General features: G+C 40.1%; 1 protein-coding gene across 1 annotated transcript in view; it reads left to right on the top strand.

The window, feature by feature from the left end:
- zmp:0000001301 (uncharacterized) overlaps positions 1-17323 on the top strand; it is a 146025-nt gene that overhangs the window by 42808 nt on the left and 85894 nt on the right. Inside the window, exons 7-10 of the mRNA XM_059645010.1 lie at positions 496-570; positions 4117-4263; positions 6345-6396; positions 11606-11732. Of these exons, the coding sequence (XP_059500993.1) occupies positions 496-570; positions 4117-4263; positions 6345-6396; positions 11606-11732 (401 nt within the window). The remainder of the gene's footprint in view (positions 1-495; positions 571-4116; positions 4264-6344; positions 6397-11605; positions 11733-17323) is intronic.

The following is a 17323-nucleotide window of genomic DNA, read 5'->3' as shown; positions in this document are numbered from 1 at the left end:
CCTGGAACGCATTGCCAGCGGAGGTGGTAGAGTTGGGCACGATAGTGTCATTTAAGATGTGTCTAGACAGATGCGTGAATGGGCAGGGAGCAGAGGGATACAGATCCTTGGAAAATACGTGACAGGTTTAGATAGAGGATCTGAATTGGTGCAGGCTTAGAGGGGCGAAGGGCCTTTTCCTGTGCTGTAATTTCTTTGTTCTTTGTTCTTTGCATATAGGCCTAAACCACTCAATCTCCCTACATAAACCAAACCCCTTATCTCGTGAATCAATTAGATCACATGGAATGCAGGTAGAACTAGCCATTTGGATACAGAATAGCTTCAAGGTACATGGAATGCAGGTAGAACTAGCCATTTGGATACAGAGTAGCTTGAAGGTACAAGACATAGTGTGGTGCTGGAGGGTTGCTTTTCACACTGGAGGCCTGTGACCAGCTGTGTGTCACATGGCTTGTTTCTGGTTCAATGCTTTTTGTCATTTGTATTGTTCAGGTGTGAATATAGGAGTTATGGTTAGAAAGTTTGCTGATGACACCAAAAGTGGCGGTGTAGTAGACAGCCAAAAAGGTTAACTCAGAGTACAACAGGACCTTGATTAGATCGGCAGGTGGGCCAAGGAGTGGCAGATGGTGCTTAATTTAGATAAATGTGAGGTGCTGCATTTTAGAAAGGCAAATCAGGGCCGGACTTATACACTTAATGATAAAATTCTGGGGAGGGTTGCTGAACAAAGAGTCCACGGAGTGCAGGTTCATAGTTCCTTGAAAGCAGAGTGACAGGAATAGTGAAGGTGACATGTGGTATACTTGCCATTATTGGTCAGGTGCATTGAGTATAGGAATTGGGAGGACATGCTGTGGTTGTGTAGAATATTGGTTAGACCACTTTTGGAATACCGCTTTCAATTCTGGTCTCCCTGCTACAGGAAGAATGTTATGAAACTTGAAAGGGTTCGGAAAAGGTTTATAAGGATGTCGCCAGGATTGGAGGGTTTGAGCTATAGGGAGAGGCTGAGTAGGCTGGGCTGTTTTCCCTGGAGCATTGGATGCTGAGGGTGATCTTATAGAAGTTTATAAAATCATGAGGGCCATAGTTAGGGCAAATAGACAAGGTCTTTTCCCTTGGTTAGTGGAGTCCAAAACTAGAGGGCATAGTTTTAAGGTGACTAGGGAAAGATTTAAAAGGGACCTGGGGCAAATTTTTCATGCAGAGTGTGGGTTGTGCATAGAATGAGCTGCCAGAGGATGCATTGGAGGTGGGTAGAAATATAACATTGAAAAGGCATCTGGATGGGTACACGAATAGGAAGGGTTTAGAAAGAAACAGGTCAAATGCTGACAAATGGGATTAGATTAATTTAGGGTATCTGGTCAGCGTTGACAAGTTGGACTGAAAGGTCTCTTTCCATGCTGTACAGCTCTATGACTCTAATCTAGTGAACTTCTTCTGAACAGTCTCCAATGCAACGACATCCCTTCTCAAGTAAAGTGACCAAAGTTGTTTCCAAGTGCAGTCTTACTAATGACTTATATAGTTGCAGCAACTCTCCCTACTTATCTCCCGATAAATGCCAAATTCCATTTGCCTTCCTTATTGCATGCATACTAGGTTTCTGTGGTTCTTGCTAGTGAGGGAGTGCTGTTGATAATCATTCCATCTTACCCAGGTGGAATTGAGACTATAGACATAGGGACTCAAGTAGACCATTCACCCCATTGAATCTGGTCTGCCATTCATTGAGATCATGGATAATCTGATAATCCTCAACTCCTCAATTCTACCTCCCAAAATCCAAAAACCAGACTGCCTGATAGGCCCATCGTATCAGCCTGTTCCTGCCCCACCAAGCTTATGTCACCCAACCTTGATTCCATCCACTTTCTACTTGTCCAGACCCTGCTCACCTACAACCTCAATTCCTCTGATGCCCTCAACCATATTAACAATTTCCAGTTACCTGGTCCTAACTGCTCCTATTCAGCATAGTTGTCCGACCCCTCTATACCTCCATTCCCCACCAGGATGGTCTGAGAGCTCTTGGCTTCTTCCTCGACCATAGGCCTGAACAATCCCCATCCACCACTACTCTTGCTTTTTTCATAACTGTGGTTTCCGCTCACTGTGGTTGACAGCGCCCTCAACTACATCAGACCTATCACCCGTGCTTCTATCCTTGCCCCTTCCCATCACTCTCAACAGCTTGATTGGGCCCCCCTTGTTCTCACTTTTCACCCTGTCAGACTCCTCATTGAAAGGATCAAGTTCAAACAACTCCAGCAGAATGCCACCACCCAACACATCTTATCCACACTCCCCTGTCAGCATTTCACAGGGATCATTCCCTTCAGGACGTCTTGGTCCATTCATCGACAACCAACACCAACCCACCTTCCCACGGTAACTTCCTATGTAACTGCAGAAGGTGCAACACCTGCCCCTTCACCACCTCCCTGCTCACTACCCATGGGTCTAAACAGTCTTTCCAGGTGAAGCAGCATTTCACCCATACCTCCTCCAGTCTAGTGTATTGTATTCAGTATGCCCAATATGGCGTACTCCACATAGGAGAAATCAAACGCAGACCAGATGACCACTTTGCAAAACACCTCTGGTCTGTGTACAAGCATGACCCCAGCTTTCCCATATTTGGTCATTTTGACATAGCATCCTGCTCACATGCCCACTTGCCTGTCCTTGGTATGCCGCAATGAATCACAGTACAAACTGGAAGAACAATATCTCATCTTCAGACTCAGCACTTTACAACCTTCTGGACTTAATATTGAGTTTAATACCTTCAGATTGTGATCCCACTCCCATTCCTTCCCATTCTTTTAGCTTTATCTGTAAATTCTCTGTCACCATGTCCTCTCTCCCCTCCTCCCACCCTAGTGGGACTGTCTGCCCTTTCAGGTTTGGAAGTTGGACACACTATTATTCTGCCATTCTCACATTCCAATCTCTTAATCTGAACCATCAACATCCTTCCCAGTGCTCCAACCTGTTCCCTCCCTAACTATTGCATAAATGCTACCCCCTCCACATTTCACATCAGCTCTGACTAAGAGTCATCTAGACTTAAAACGTTAGCATGCTCTCTGTTCATGTATGCTGCCTGACATGTTGTGATTTCCAGCATTTGATGCTTTCAGTCCTCAATCACACTTTTACTAATAATAAAATCCTGATAATCTTCAACTGCAACTTTCTTTCTTCCACTTTCCTGCCTTTTCCTGATAAAGCCTGATTCCCCTCCAGATCAAGACTCTATCTCAGCTTTGAATATACTTAGTGACTCAGCATCAACAGCCCCCTACTGTAATGAATTCCACATATCCATTGCCATCTGAGAGAAGAAGTGCCTCATTATCTCCATCTCAAATATGCAACCACTTATTCTGAGATTTTGTGGTCTGGTCTTAGATTCTCCAAGGAAATAAATGCTCTACCATTTCCCTATAACCCACCTAATCTATACACCCCTGAATACTACAGGGAATCTGGCACAGCCAATCCACTTAGCCTGTGCATCTTTGGACAGTGGGAGGAAACCAGAGCACCCGGAGGAAACCCACGCAGACAATGGGAGAAATGTGCAAACTCTACAGTTGCCCAAGGGTGGAATCAAACCTGGGTCCCTGGCGCTATGAGGCACCAGTGCTAACCACTGAGGCACCATGCCGTTCTGTTACATGTTTTCAAATGAGTGGTTTGCCATTAATTTGGAAACCAAATCGTTCAACACCTTAACAGTTTAAAGTATGTATGAAACCTTATAGAGGTGATGGAAATGCCTCTTCAATAGAATCGTGATAATCAATCTGAAAGCTGCCTGATAATAACAGAAAATAATTCTCAATAGATTAATTTCATCCACAGAACTGTTCCAGAATCCCTTTTGAAATAGTATGATGAAATATATCACCAATGGTTATATTTTCTTAATTTTAATGCCAAAGCAATTTTCTGCATCTTAAAATAGCTCCATTAAATTTTCAGAAAGACTTTTGGGTAGCAATTTGAATTGAAAAGATTTTGTTGTGGCTAGCCTTTGTAAGATTTTGATATAAACCAGACATAGAATTCCAATTTTCTTTTTATTGAATTGTTCAGATTCTTTAACATGGGAGAAGCTGCAGATAAATGGCATTGCACCACGTACTTTGAACCACAGTGCAGCATTGGTTGGGGACAACATTTTTGTCTTTGGTGGAATCCAGAATGAGGCCGTCTCAGATAACCTATTCATATTTAACACAGGTTAGCACAGCACTTCAGCATGTTTCCCAGTTAATAATAAACACTAGAGACAATAAAGTTTTATATATGATTTTGGACAATAAAGCAAAATAGGTCATTTAAGATTGGCCACATGTTATACATCTCTCCAGATCTTCTTTTCCATTAATTTCACAATCAAAATTAAGCCATAACCCTCTGCTAGGTTTCACTCCCACAGGGCCTCTCTAATCACCGAAGCAATCGCTACGTCTGGGTTCACCCAAGTGATCCCTCTCCATATTTTATCCTAGTAGTAAGTGTTAGAAAGCTATTTAAATTCACTGGGTGTCTTAACATTTTCTTCCAAAATACATTGGCTGCTTTAGCAGTGATCAGGGAATAATAATACAGAGCAGAAAAGTTTGGAGATTCCTTTCCTTGTTTTCATTCCTAAACCAGGAGTTCAGAAATTAATTGTAACACCTCTACAATAGTACTAATCAAACAACAGATAACTCTGAATAAAATGCAGTATCTCCTGGCTACCAGACTTTGTATGGTTTAGATAATTAGTTAATAAACTTGATGAACCATTAGAATGGTTATTTTTAAATGTTATTAATGATTTTATTAACAACTTAAAATTCTTTCAAATAGAGCCAGGCTGATTGTTATTTAAAAATAAATTATAATCAAATGCTGCAGCCTTGCAAAAGAATACCCACATAATGCATTCAATTTATGTCTGCTGTGTTAATAGAGATGGTGATCTGTTCAAAGTAAACAATTAATGCACCTTTAAATTTTCAAAGTGAAATGATTGGTGTTCATTTGGTACTTGCCTGCTAAAATAGATAAATGCTTCTAAGTAATTTAGTAGCAAGATAAAAAGAAGCCTCAGTCATTTTTACTTGCATTCATGTGGAGTGAGCATTGCTGGTAGAGCCAGCATACAAACTGCCCAACTTTAAATAACTTCTGTGAAGATGAATTACTTTGTTGAACTGACGTAGACCAATTTTCTTATTCATTAATGCAACTTCTACTCTTTAAACGTGCCTCCCAATATATCCAAGTGCTGCTATGAATTTTGAAAGCATACTAAGGTGATAGACAGTTTGCCTAGTGCAGATCAATGAGAAATTGGAATCTCTGAAACAATGAATAAATAATATCCTCTTCAGATACTGCACAGCTAACTTTCTGTCTGTTCCCAGAGGTGAAATCTTGAAAGAGAGTGCTATTCATAATGGGATTCCATCATAAATACTTATTAGCTTTGGAAAATACACCAGGTTCAGAGTAGGAGAAACCTAGCATGTATGAGTCCCACCCCGATCTGCTTCTGCAGAGACTCCAAACATAGAGACAAATATAGATCCATTTGTGGATAAGCTTTTCAACCATTTGATAGAACAAAGGACTTGCCATTGAACATAATTCTGTCCAAACAAGCACACATTTTAACAAACTAATTGAGAAATAAAGAACGGCAAATATTTTGTCTGTTATTGCCCTGGACTGCAGGGCTTAGGTTCGAGTGTTTCTGTTGTTTTTCTCTCTGAATTTATATAATGTTGGAAAATTTCAATGTAGAGCCAAGTGTCCTCCAGCTTAGTTAGCTGGAATGCTGGTTTGCAATATTATGTAACACCAACAACATGGATTCAAACAAACATGAGCTGAGGTTACCATGAAGATCTCAGCTTCTAATATCTCCCCTTGCCGGCGGTGTCGTGACCATTGGGTTAAACCATCACTAGTCTCTCTCTCTCTCTCTCTCTCTCTCGCTCTCTCTCTCTCTCTCTAATGAAAGAGCAGCCCTATGGTCCGGTGGGTAGGACTATGTCAACTTTATCTTCTTCTAGTCTGTATTTTCTGGTCTTTATGACAAAGCATCATAGCAGCTGATATTTACCAATTATTAATTAAGATAATTGAAGTCTGTAATTTAAGGTTACATGGATATATATAAGTTATTGAAACTGATGCGGTAGATAAAAACAAGCATTGAAAATAATTCTACATACACTCAGTATTGTAGGTCTGTTTCAAATTAAAGCATTTGCTTGCTCATACGTTGGTTTAAATGATCTGACTACCTGTTTTATATTATTTAGTATCTATGACTTGGACTCCAGTTAAAACAGTTGGCTTGACTCCAGTTCCCAGGTAAATTCTGGTTTAAGCTTAATCTGTTGACAAAGCATCATAAATAAAATAGCAAATATTATAAATATAGTTAAACAAGTCCAGGTTTTCAACATTCTGATCAAGACATTTTAACATAAAAATATATTTCTTCTTAAAATGTAACTCTTTACCAAGTATTTGGTCATTGTCCCAACTGTTGTCGAGCTGGTAGTGGTGATGGGGGAGAGAGGAGAGGAAGCCGTAGGGTGAGCAGGAGGGGTGGTGGTCCAGAATATTTTATCAGATCATGCAAGACTGAGGGCATCTGCAGGCAGAGAGTTGGCCATTTCTTTTAAAAATTTATGTGTTTCATGTGTTGTTGGCAAGGGCAGCATATATTGCCCATGCCGGATTGCCCTTAAACTAAGCAATTTCAGAAGGAAGTTCGGAGTCAACCATATTTCTGTGAATCTGGAATCACATGATAGCCAGAGATAATGGGAACTGCAGATGCTGGAGAATTCCAAGATAATAAAATGTGAGGCTGGATGAACACAGCAGGCCAAGCAGCATCTCAGGAGCACAAAAGCTGACGTTTCGGGCCTAGACCCTTCATCAGAGAGGGGGATGGGGAGAGGGTTCTGGAATAAATAGGGAGAGGGGGGAGGCGGCAAGAGAGTTGCAATGGGAGAGAGATTCCCTGAGGTTGGTCCGGAGGGAGGAGGGTAACTTCTTCAGGTTAGGCATCCCTGGAAGAGGCTTCGCAGTGAGGTTAAAATAGTATCAGAGATAATGGGAACTGCAGATGCTGGAGAATTCCAAGATAATAAAATGTGAGGCTGTATTGGCCTGCTGTGTTCATCCAGCCTCACATTTTATTATCTTGGAATTCTCCAGCATCTGCAGTTCCCATTGTCTCTGATACTATTTTAACCTCACTGCGAAGCCTCTTCCAGGGATGCCTAACCTGAAGAAGTTACCCTCCTCCCTCCGGACCAACCTCAGGGAATCTCTCTCCTATTGCAACTCTCTTGCCGCCTCCCCCCTCTCCCTATTTATTCCAGAACCCTCTCCCCATCCCCCTCTCTGATGAAGGGTCTAGGCCCGAAACGTCAGCTTTTGTGCTCCTGAGATGCTGCTTGGCCTGCTGTGTTCATCCAGCCTCACATTTTATTATCTTATAGTCTTTCTGATGGTGAGTTAACCCGAGGGGCATCATGCTTCAGACAAGAGGAGAGTTTGAGAAGGTATGTTCTTCGTAGTGACATCAGCCAGTGTGGAAATTGAACCCACACTGTTAGTATCACTCTGCAGTGCAAACTAGGCATCTGAGCTAACTGACTCCCTAGACATTGGCTACCCTCTGTGAGAATAAATTCCTTCACATCTCAATTTTAAATTTCTGTAATCATGTCCCGTAATTTGAGACTTCCCCTTAATGGAAACATCTTCTCAACATTTACCCTGTCAGATTCTATCAGAATCTCGTATGTATCAAGAAAATCACCCTTCAGTCTTCAAAAATCTAATGAACAAAGGTCTAACCTGTTTAATTGTTCTTGATAAGTTACCCCTTCGTCCTGAGATTTGGCCAGGTAAATCTCTTCTGAATTGTCTTCAATGCCCGTACATTTTTTCTTTAATACGGGATGAAGGCATACACAATATTGCCAGTGCAGCCTCACAAACATCTTGTACAGTTCCCTATTTTTAAGCTCCCTATTTTTATTTTTAGCAATAAAGGCTAAAATCCCATTTGAATTATAAATCAATGATCAAACGTTTTTAAACATTACATTTAAAAACAGTTCTAAATGTTTCCTATTCAAAAGCAAATGTAAAGAAAATTTAAATATAACTCAAGATTTTATTTGAGAACTAATTAATGCAATCATAAAATATTATCAGTGAAGTGTTAGAATCCAAAGTACTTTAAAGCATTGCAGAGCTCCGTAATGAGTCAAGCTCCATTGTGTGTTAATAGTTTTTTTGTAAATAAAATAAACCAATTAATTATAAAATTCACCTTTAGCATTTACAGGATAGTAGATATTAAAATGAATTCTATGATTTATTTATGATTTTGAACAAGTAAATTCAGTAATTTTTGTAAAGTATAAATTACACAAGATTAATGGAGAATTATACATATTTAATATTTTACTGAGTAATAAAAACCTTGTGAATTTTGTGTATTATTTCAGCACCTGTTGTTGTGGCAGCTTACTGTATTGCTCACCAGCTTTACAATTTAACCTGACAATTAATCTTGTTGCCATCTGTCACTTTTGGTGTCAAATTCTTGTCGGTCACAATATGTAGCAGCTGCTATTTCACCGGGGCCTCATGAATCCTTTAAATGTTGAAGGCATGACTTATGTTTATCACTTATTAAAATTCATGGTGGGTTCCGTGTTTCTTGGATGATGCACTAGAAGCTTTGCTGGAGGAAATGAAAAGGGGTGGAGATAATCTGCATCCACATGGGACCAGAAAAATGAGCCACTCTAGGAAGATGTGCCAAGGCAAAACTTCTACCCTCATAGATTCCAAACAAAATGTATTCACGTATAAAGTTACTATGAAGATGAAGAATTTCTGCTAGAAAAGTAATAAAAATATTTCCCTGGTTGACAAATGACCCTGATGCGTTCTAAAACAGATATATATATATCACTGCCATACTACGAAGTTTAACCTGAATACCGGTGCAAGTATAATTTATATTATCAAACAAGGTACATAGTTCACAATACATTGCCTGCTGCCAACATAAACCCAGTTACATGGTCCAGGAGGAATGAATTCAACATCAAGGGAAAAGGACAAGCAATAACCCAGTACAAATGGACTCAGTAATTTCAAAACTGTATGTTTTCCTCAAATGATGTCTTGAGTTATATTTAATTTTTTTTTACACTTGCTTTTGAATAGGAAACACTTAGAACTGTTTTTAAACCTAAAGTTTAAAAACGTTTGAGCACTGATTTATAATTCAAATGGAATTTTAGCCTTTATTGCTAAAAACATGAAGCAGGACTTCTCGCTTCTAAGCCGAAGGTATAAAGGAATGAAAAGTGACTGCAGTCAAGACTTTCCAAAATTATTTACTGGCCTGAGGAAACTTAAGATCAAATATAATTTTGGGTAAAGAAAAACCCATATGTCTTTTCTAACTTAGGAAGACATCTCTTGTGTGCCAAACAGCATAAGCAGGAATTAATAGGAAGAGCTAAGAAATTCCACAACTAATTTTGATTTCATTTATTATTGTCATACGTGCTGAGTTACAATGTAAAGTATTGTTTTGTATGCTACCCAAGGAAATCATACCTTGCATAAGTACATGTGGGTAATACAACAGATTTCAGATTATAGTGTTACAGCTACTGAGAAGGTGCAGAGGAAGATCAACTTTAATATATCAGACGTCCATTCATAAGTCCGAATACAGTAGGGAAGAAGCTGTTTTTGAATCTGTTGGTATGGGTTTTCAAACTTTTGTCTCTTCTACCCAACTGAAGAGTGTGGGTGAGAGAACAACCAGGTTTGAAGGGGTCTTTGACTATGTTGGCTGCCTAGCTGGTTCCTAAAGCAGTGAGAAATATAGACAGAGTCACTGGATGAAAGGCTGATTTATGTAATGAGCTGGGCTGCATTCAGAGCTCTGTGTAATCTCTTGCAGTCTTGGGCAGAGCAGTTGCCATGTCAAGCTGTGATGTATCCATTAAGCTGCTCCCTATTGTGCATCTCTAAAAATTGGTAAGCGTCATTGTGGACATGCTGAATTTCCTTAGCTTTCTGAGGAAGTAGAGGCGTTGATGTGATTTGATACTCTTGTATCAAACCCCACTATGTCAATTGATAGAATTTATATTTCATTAATAAATTTGGATTTGAAAACTAATCACAGTAATGGTGCCGTGTAACTATCATCTATGTCGTGAAAACCTACTTAGCTCATTAATGTTGCTATAGGGAAGGAAATCTGCATCCTTACCTGGTTTGCCCAACACGCAACTCCAGATCCACCGTAACATGATGCTGTCCGAAATGGCCTAACAAGTTACTCTGCTGAAGGGCTACAAAAGCTAAACTTGTCGGTGACGCCCATATTGCATGAAAGAATAGAAAATGTAATAAACTCATTGCTGTTTGAATACCGTAATGCCTCAGTAATCTCCCTGAAGCTACAATAATCATCATCTAATGGTTGTCCTGAGAAAGAAATCTGCTGATTGCCTCAAAACCCTCCAGTCCACCAGTGACTAATGAGCAGCCACAGGAGAGACAGAAGTCTGGCACTCAGGGTAGGGCCTCCCTCGCTCCTTTGATACTGACTTGGATCTAATGTTGGAGTCTTTTTCCCAGAGGGTGCAGAAAGGCTTTCTTGTCATGACTAGGGGCACTTCTCAGTGTCATTTCCCTCTATCAGTTCTTCATTAGTCTGTCTCATTCCTTGCCTCTCCTGTGATGAGCTGCCTCCTTCCAGGACCTCTCAGCCTTCAAGGTTCACACTTATCCAGAGGTTTACATTTAGCTACTGATTGCAACAATGATTAAGCAGGAGGGCACCACTGGATTTGTCCATGGCTTGGATCGCATCCTAAGAATTCCAATGGCTTGCTCAACAGTTGTCCAACTGAGAAGGTGATATTAGTTGTCTTCTTGTATCTGTCTTGGGCCTTCACCAAGAGTTTGTGGCCATTTCTTCAAGCAATATCCATTGTCTCCTAAGGAGTAGAATGAGGATCTGAGGCATTGTGGTGTGGTGGAGGATGAACAAGAAATGGCAGCTGCCAGGAAAGTGAATGCAAATGCAGGGAAAAAGTTTTAAATCAAAATGGAAAGTGCTGGAAAAACTCAGCAAGTCTGCCAGCAACTGTAGGAAGAGATACATGGATAACATTCAAGAATCCAATATAATTCTTCTTTGGAAATGCAGGATGTTCTTATTGTACTAACAGACCAGTTGAACATTGTGTGAGTAGACACTTTTCCTAATGATGCATCACAGTTGCCACATGGGTGCAATTGATAGTGCCCTTCATCTGGAGAACCCAGTGATGGGGCAATACCATCCATCCCCATGAGGTGTATCTGTCATTAAACAAATGTCCAGCTGAAGCAAGGAAGATATTATAGCGCAATAAGATATAGTAGAGTCCAGCATTTTTGGGATTTCATAAGAGCCTACAACCGAACTTTGGGTGAAGCAAAATGTACTTGTACACTTTAATTTTCATAGGCCCTGGGAAGGCATGTTAAGCGGTGCTGTGAAGTGCAAGGATTTTGGCTATAAAGATAGAGGTGCCAGTAACTATTCGCCTGAAGATTCAGAGTTAACTGCAGAACAATATCTTAGTCATCTTCAGGTGGCTCTACATTTGGCAGAGAATTGTGTGATGAGAGTTTAGGCTCCAATGACACCTGACCCCATCTCTCCTCCTCTGTGCACTCCTGATGCCCAGGGTGTTGTCCTTCTTGTGAGAGTGTTGTCCCAGTTTGCCAATGGAGTGCAAAATCTAGCTATTGTGTCCCCATCACCAGCTGCAGCCTTCTTTCTGACAAGTGACTGTTCAATTGTCATTGGTAGCCTTGTCCCCTGCTTTTCTATAGCATGATGCTGGGGTAACATCCAACTGTTGAGTGGCCACTCTTCCTGCCACTTATCCACATAAAGGTTGCCCCCTTACTAGGTCACATCCTTCTTTAAGCACTAAGCATCTAATAATGACCTGTGATTCTCATGACAGACTCCTGTCTATCTGCTTCTTTTTCAGATTACTGTTTCTGAAAAAATGAATAATGATGCTGTCCTGAAGAAAAGTCATTGGACCCAAAATGATAACTCTGGTTTCTCTCCCAGACGCTGGCAGACCTGCTGAGTTTTTACTGCAATTTCCATTGTTGTTTATGAATAATCATGTGACTCATTAAAAGTTTTTAGATTTCAAGACTTGTCAAACTGTCAGGGAGATTTTAAGTTTATTTGGCACAGTAGACCAACATACCTGCTTTGATAATTATTGCCACTGCCTGAATTGGCATCTTGAAATCGACATGCTGTACAGATATTTTTGGCTAATTCCCCTCTCTCCCAAACAAGTTTTCATGACTTTGGAGAAATGGGAGAGTCCCAAAAAATCAGCCCTTATCTTTAAATTACCCCAGTTATTTATTTCAATTAAACACTGGACAACACTTAGTTCATCTTAGACATAACTGTCTGGCATTTACAGCTTGTTTGGAACATCAAACTAAATACTGTTAACTGTTCTGTAGCTTGCAAAACATGGCTATGCACATGCTAGGGAGTAGCATTAAATTTCTCCTGGGGAGTCTCCTTCAATATATAAAGTCCTGCTGTTTTGGAATGCCCACCTCAAATAAAACGAATAGTTGTCTCAATGAAATATGCTAGTGCCTGTAAAAAAGTATTTGAATTATGACTTACTATTCAGGAGAGATGGAATGAAAATGTTTACTGATTCAACCACATGAAAACTGAAAGGTGTAGCTGATTTGTGTTTTCTGTGGCTCTTGAAAAAAGTCTAATAAAATTTTCCTCTGTTTTGATGTGAAAAGTTTCACAGAAACACATGCAAATACATGAGATACTGCACACAATGATTTATTTTGTGATAAATCAGGCAGCGTGCCAATGGGAAGCTGACACGGCATCTTACAGGGGTGGACTGTATCTTTGTATTTAGACTATTCTGTTAGCCCAGTGATAAATCTTACTTGACTGATCCATAACACAAATGGCAGATGTTTACACATCTTTTGGCTCTAGTGTAACCTTTGACTTTCAGTATAAAAGAATGCCAGTGTCTCATAACATCTATGAAGCATTGTTCCAAATGCAGCTTTGATATCAGATGTTCCTGTTCCTTTATTGATCCCACCATTAAACTGCAATAAGTGCTAGGATCCTGGAACAATAACCCTTTATGAAATGCTGCTTTTGGAGGAATTGAGAGGATTAAAGTGGTCTTTGCTAGTAGCTCCAAATGGGCAACTGATTCAATCCAGTTGCATTTCCTCTTTCAATAAAGGAATAGAACGAAGATTAGACGGGGTGTAAAACAGCAAATTTTATCCATTCAGGTATATAGGCTTCACTGACGAGGACAGCACTTATTGTCCATTCCCTGTTGACATTCAGAAGGTGGGGGTGAGCTGTCTACTTTAAGTTCTGAAATCCATTGGTTGTAGGTACACCTACAATGTTAGGAAAGCAGTTCCAGGATTTTGACCTAGTGACAATTAAAGAACATTGATATATATTCAAATCAGGTTGATAAGTGGCTTAGAGGGAACCGTGCAAGAGGTGGTGTTCCTATGTATCTATTGTTCTTGTCCTTCTAGATGGTAATGGTCAGGATTTCAGAAGGTCCTGTCTAAGGAGCCTTGGTGAATTCTTGCAGTGAATCTTGTAGATGGAAGGAGGCAATGCTTGCTTGTGGTGCCAATCAAGCAGGTTGTTTTGTTTTGGATGGTTTGAAGCTTCTAGAGTGCTGTTGGAGCTGCACACATCCAGGCAAGAGGCGAGTGTTCCAACACACTCCTGATATGTGCCTCATAAATGGTAGAAGATATTGGAAAGTCAATACTGAATCACTCACTGTGGGATTTGTAGCCTCTGGCCTAGGAATGTAGATTACTGTCTTTAAATGGAGGAGACATCAGACACTTATGGTCCAAATGTAGTCTACACCATCTCTGCCATGGATAGCAACAGGCCATGTGGGCTGAATGGCAAGTGCAACGGAACTCATGGAGTGGTGGTGGTGACTGGATGAAGGCTGTTACCCTGAGAAAGAAGTCTGTTTCAGCTTCAAGGAAGGCCCTTTTACTCCCTGCAGGATTTCTAGTAATGTGCTGGAGGATAAATTGCAAGTCTGTTGTGACACCTCCATGAAACTTTGCACAGTGTAATCCACAATCATGGTGACAGCACTCTCTAGTAAGCTGATCTTATATTAGCTCCCACTCCAGTGCTTCGAAATTGGGTGTTTAGAGGTAGTTTTGCCAATGTCACAACTTCCATTGCAATGTAACATAACATTACTGTTAGATCCAAGAATATGCTGATGTAGTTGGTCACAACTTCCATGTTTGACAGCATAAGCTCCAAGCTTCGTACAAATCTTTTCCATGTAAGTACTGTGCTCCTCTGTGTCCTTTCTAGCAGATTTCCTAATGCACCAAGCATTTTGTTGTGAAGAACCATCAACATCCTTCTGGTGAACTGGCCCCGCCCTAGACACAGGCCGTTGGTACTTGATGTCTCACACCATGCAGATCCCATTTCTGTGCTTTCCTCCAAATTGCATGCAGTATCTGATTGGAAGTTTGCGAAGGTGAAATTAATTGATGATGTTCTGCCTTCAACTTCACTGACTTCTTGCTGTCCATGCACTGTCCAGTAAAATTGCACTTTTTGGAGAAAGGCACAAAGGTAAATTTGTGATACCAGAAAAGGGGAGATGTAAAAGTGGTCCATGTTTGCACCAAATGCAGTTTATACAAAAGAAGAGAGCATGAACTGAAGGAGAATAGATATAATGTTACCGTGGTCTCTGATAGCTTCAGCATCTCTTCTGGCCACATGAGTTTCACGGGTAGAAGTTTTTGATAGGAAAATAGAGTTGCGTTGAATTGAGCTGTGCCTGTGATTACTGGTGCTATTATAAGGGTGTGAAGGTACACTCATTGACTTTGGTCTGTTGTGAAGTCACTGAATGTCTTGTGATATTTGAAGTGCTGTTCAGCCTCGCACTGACTCCTGTTGTACTGACTGTGCTTTCTTCATGAATCTCTCAGTAAACTAGATCTTTAGTTTTTAAATGGTGCACAACCATTGTAAATTTCTTTGCTTTAAGTTATTCCAGTGTTCTCTTCATTCTGTTACCCTCTGGTATTGAGTGCTTGCATCCACTTCTTGATTTTTTTTGTTATCTTACAGGTATCACATATATAGCATCAACTTTGGACACATGGCACAGGGCTTTTGCTTTAAGCTGCCCTTGAGAGGGATTTCGGTTTCCAGTACTGCCTGTCCAGTGTGCTGTTAAAATCAATTTTTTTACTCTTTTCAAGGATTGCTCATAGCTCCATGAGGTTTGCCATGTTATCCAACTTGACACTTCTGATCATTGGATTACTCTTCAAAGTTCACCACATTTTTGTGGTATCGCCATGAGTGCTTATGAAACTTGATTTTCTTACACTGCCTGCTTCCACGTCTTCTATGGAATAAAATTGAAGTTTGTCATGTATCTCTTACTGACTTCTGTAGTCTTATAGCCATTTTTTCAGGCCTGACTACAGATCTTCTTTAAAGTTAAATTTCTTGTGTTGAGGATCTACCTCAGCTGCCACCAAGTTCTATGTTGTCTAGTCTAACTTCTGAAAGATTACTGGATAATTGGTGTGTTGAATCGACAATCCCTTTATAATGTACTAAGTAACTATACATAGCTCCGCATAACTGTTTTTCTGTGGAGCCATGATCATTCTTCAAGATTTTCTGAGATTTGTTCTCTTATATAATCATTTCACAGGTGCCTCTTACACAGTCCCACACATAAATCCTTACAAACTGCAAAATGACAACCATCTGCCAGAGTGATAGATGCCGGTTTAGCTCAGTTGGCGGGATAGCCAGTTTGTTATACAGAGTGATACCCACTGTGTGGGCTCAGTTCATGCACTGGCCAAGGTGATCATGAAAGATTGTTCTTTAAGGCTGTCGTGACATGGTGGTAATGTCCCTCCCGTTAGACTGAGAGGCCTGTGTTCAAGTCCCACTGTCCAGAGGAATGTAATAACATCTTTAAACAAGTTAATTGGAAAACATAGACTCCTTGGGGATGGAAATGTTTGGTAGACCTCACCTGGTGTACCCTGTATAGTTTGGATCTCCTTATTTAAGAAAGGATATTATTGCACTGGAACCAGTCCAAAGAAAGGTCACCCAACTGAGGGAAGAAGGGACTGTTTTATAAGGAAAGTCTAGGCAGGTTGGGCCTGTATTCCTTAGAAATTTGAAGAGTAAGAGTTGATCTTATTGAAACATGAAGAGTCTGAAATCCGACTTCATTGGAGGCTGATGACCATGTAAATGGCCGGCTTGCTTCAAAAATCCTGCGTGCATGAACCATGTTGACTCCCGAGCTCACTACTGCAAAAATGGGAATTGTCAAACTTGGAGACGAGACATCTTCCAGCATTTAGCCAAGGTAAAGAGGGCAAATGTCATGGCAAAAATCTGGGCCTAATTTTTATTGCAGACTTTATTATAGAGTTAAATTTAAATTCCAATTTCAACTTTCATTAGTACCATTAGTTGGACCCTCTGAATTACTAGTCCATCAGCATAAACATTAAACTACCATAACCCTGATGATGCACCCTAATGCACCTTACACATTAGCAGTTGGTAGAATATTCAGATGAATTTATCATTGCTTAAGTTAAAGTCTTTTGACTGAATTTCAGGATCATTTTGCTTTTCTTCATTCTTGTGAAACTAGTAGTACCTAAGTAAGAAAGCTTTCTGTCCCAGCAATAAACCTTCATTTTAACATCTTAGAGTCCATGCCATTCTTCTAATGCATTACAAAACAGTATTTATAGTGTTTTATGGAACATTTTGACATGGTTCTAAAATTGCTGAGCTGTATAAAGCAGGAATTGTCTGGAGATCCTCCTGTAAAATTTAGGTTACATGTGCGAGGATTTTAAAACCTCATTTCAGAAAATATAATAAAAATTTCCTTAAACATTTGTTAGGTAACAATAACTAAATATTAACTTTTTTGAAGATGTGCTCACACCTTTGCTGCAGTTGGAGAACTTCTGTATTTATTTGGGGGCACTACGATTGAGAATTTATATTTTAAGGATATCCATGTGCTTGATACAGGTATTTAATTTAATTCTTTATTTTCATGTA

This window comes from Stegostoma tigrinum, chromosome 3 (genome assembly GCF_030684315.1).
Source record: "Stegostoma tigrinum isolate sSteTig4 chromosome 3, sSteTig4.hap1, whole genome shotgun sequence".
NCBI classification, from domain to species: Eukaryota; Metazoa; Chordata; class Chondrichthyes; order Orectolobiformes; family Stegostomatidae; genus Stegostoma; species Stegostoma tigrinum.
This window is presented reverse-complemented; position numbering and strand designations above follow the sequence as displayed.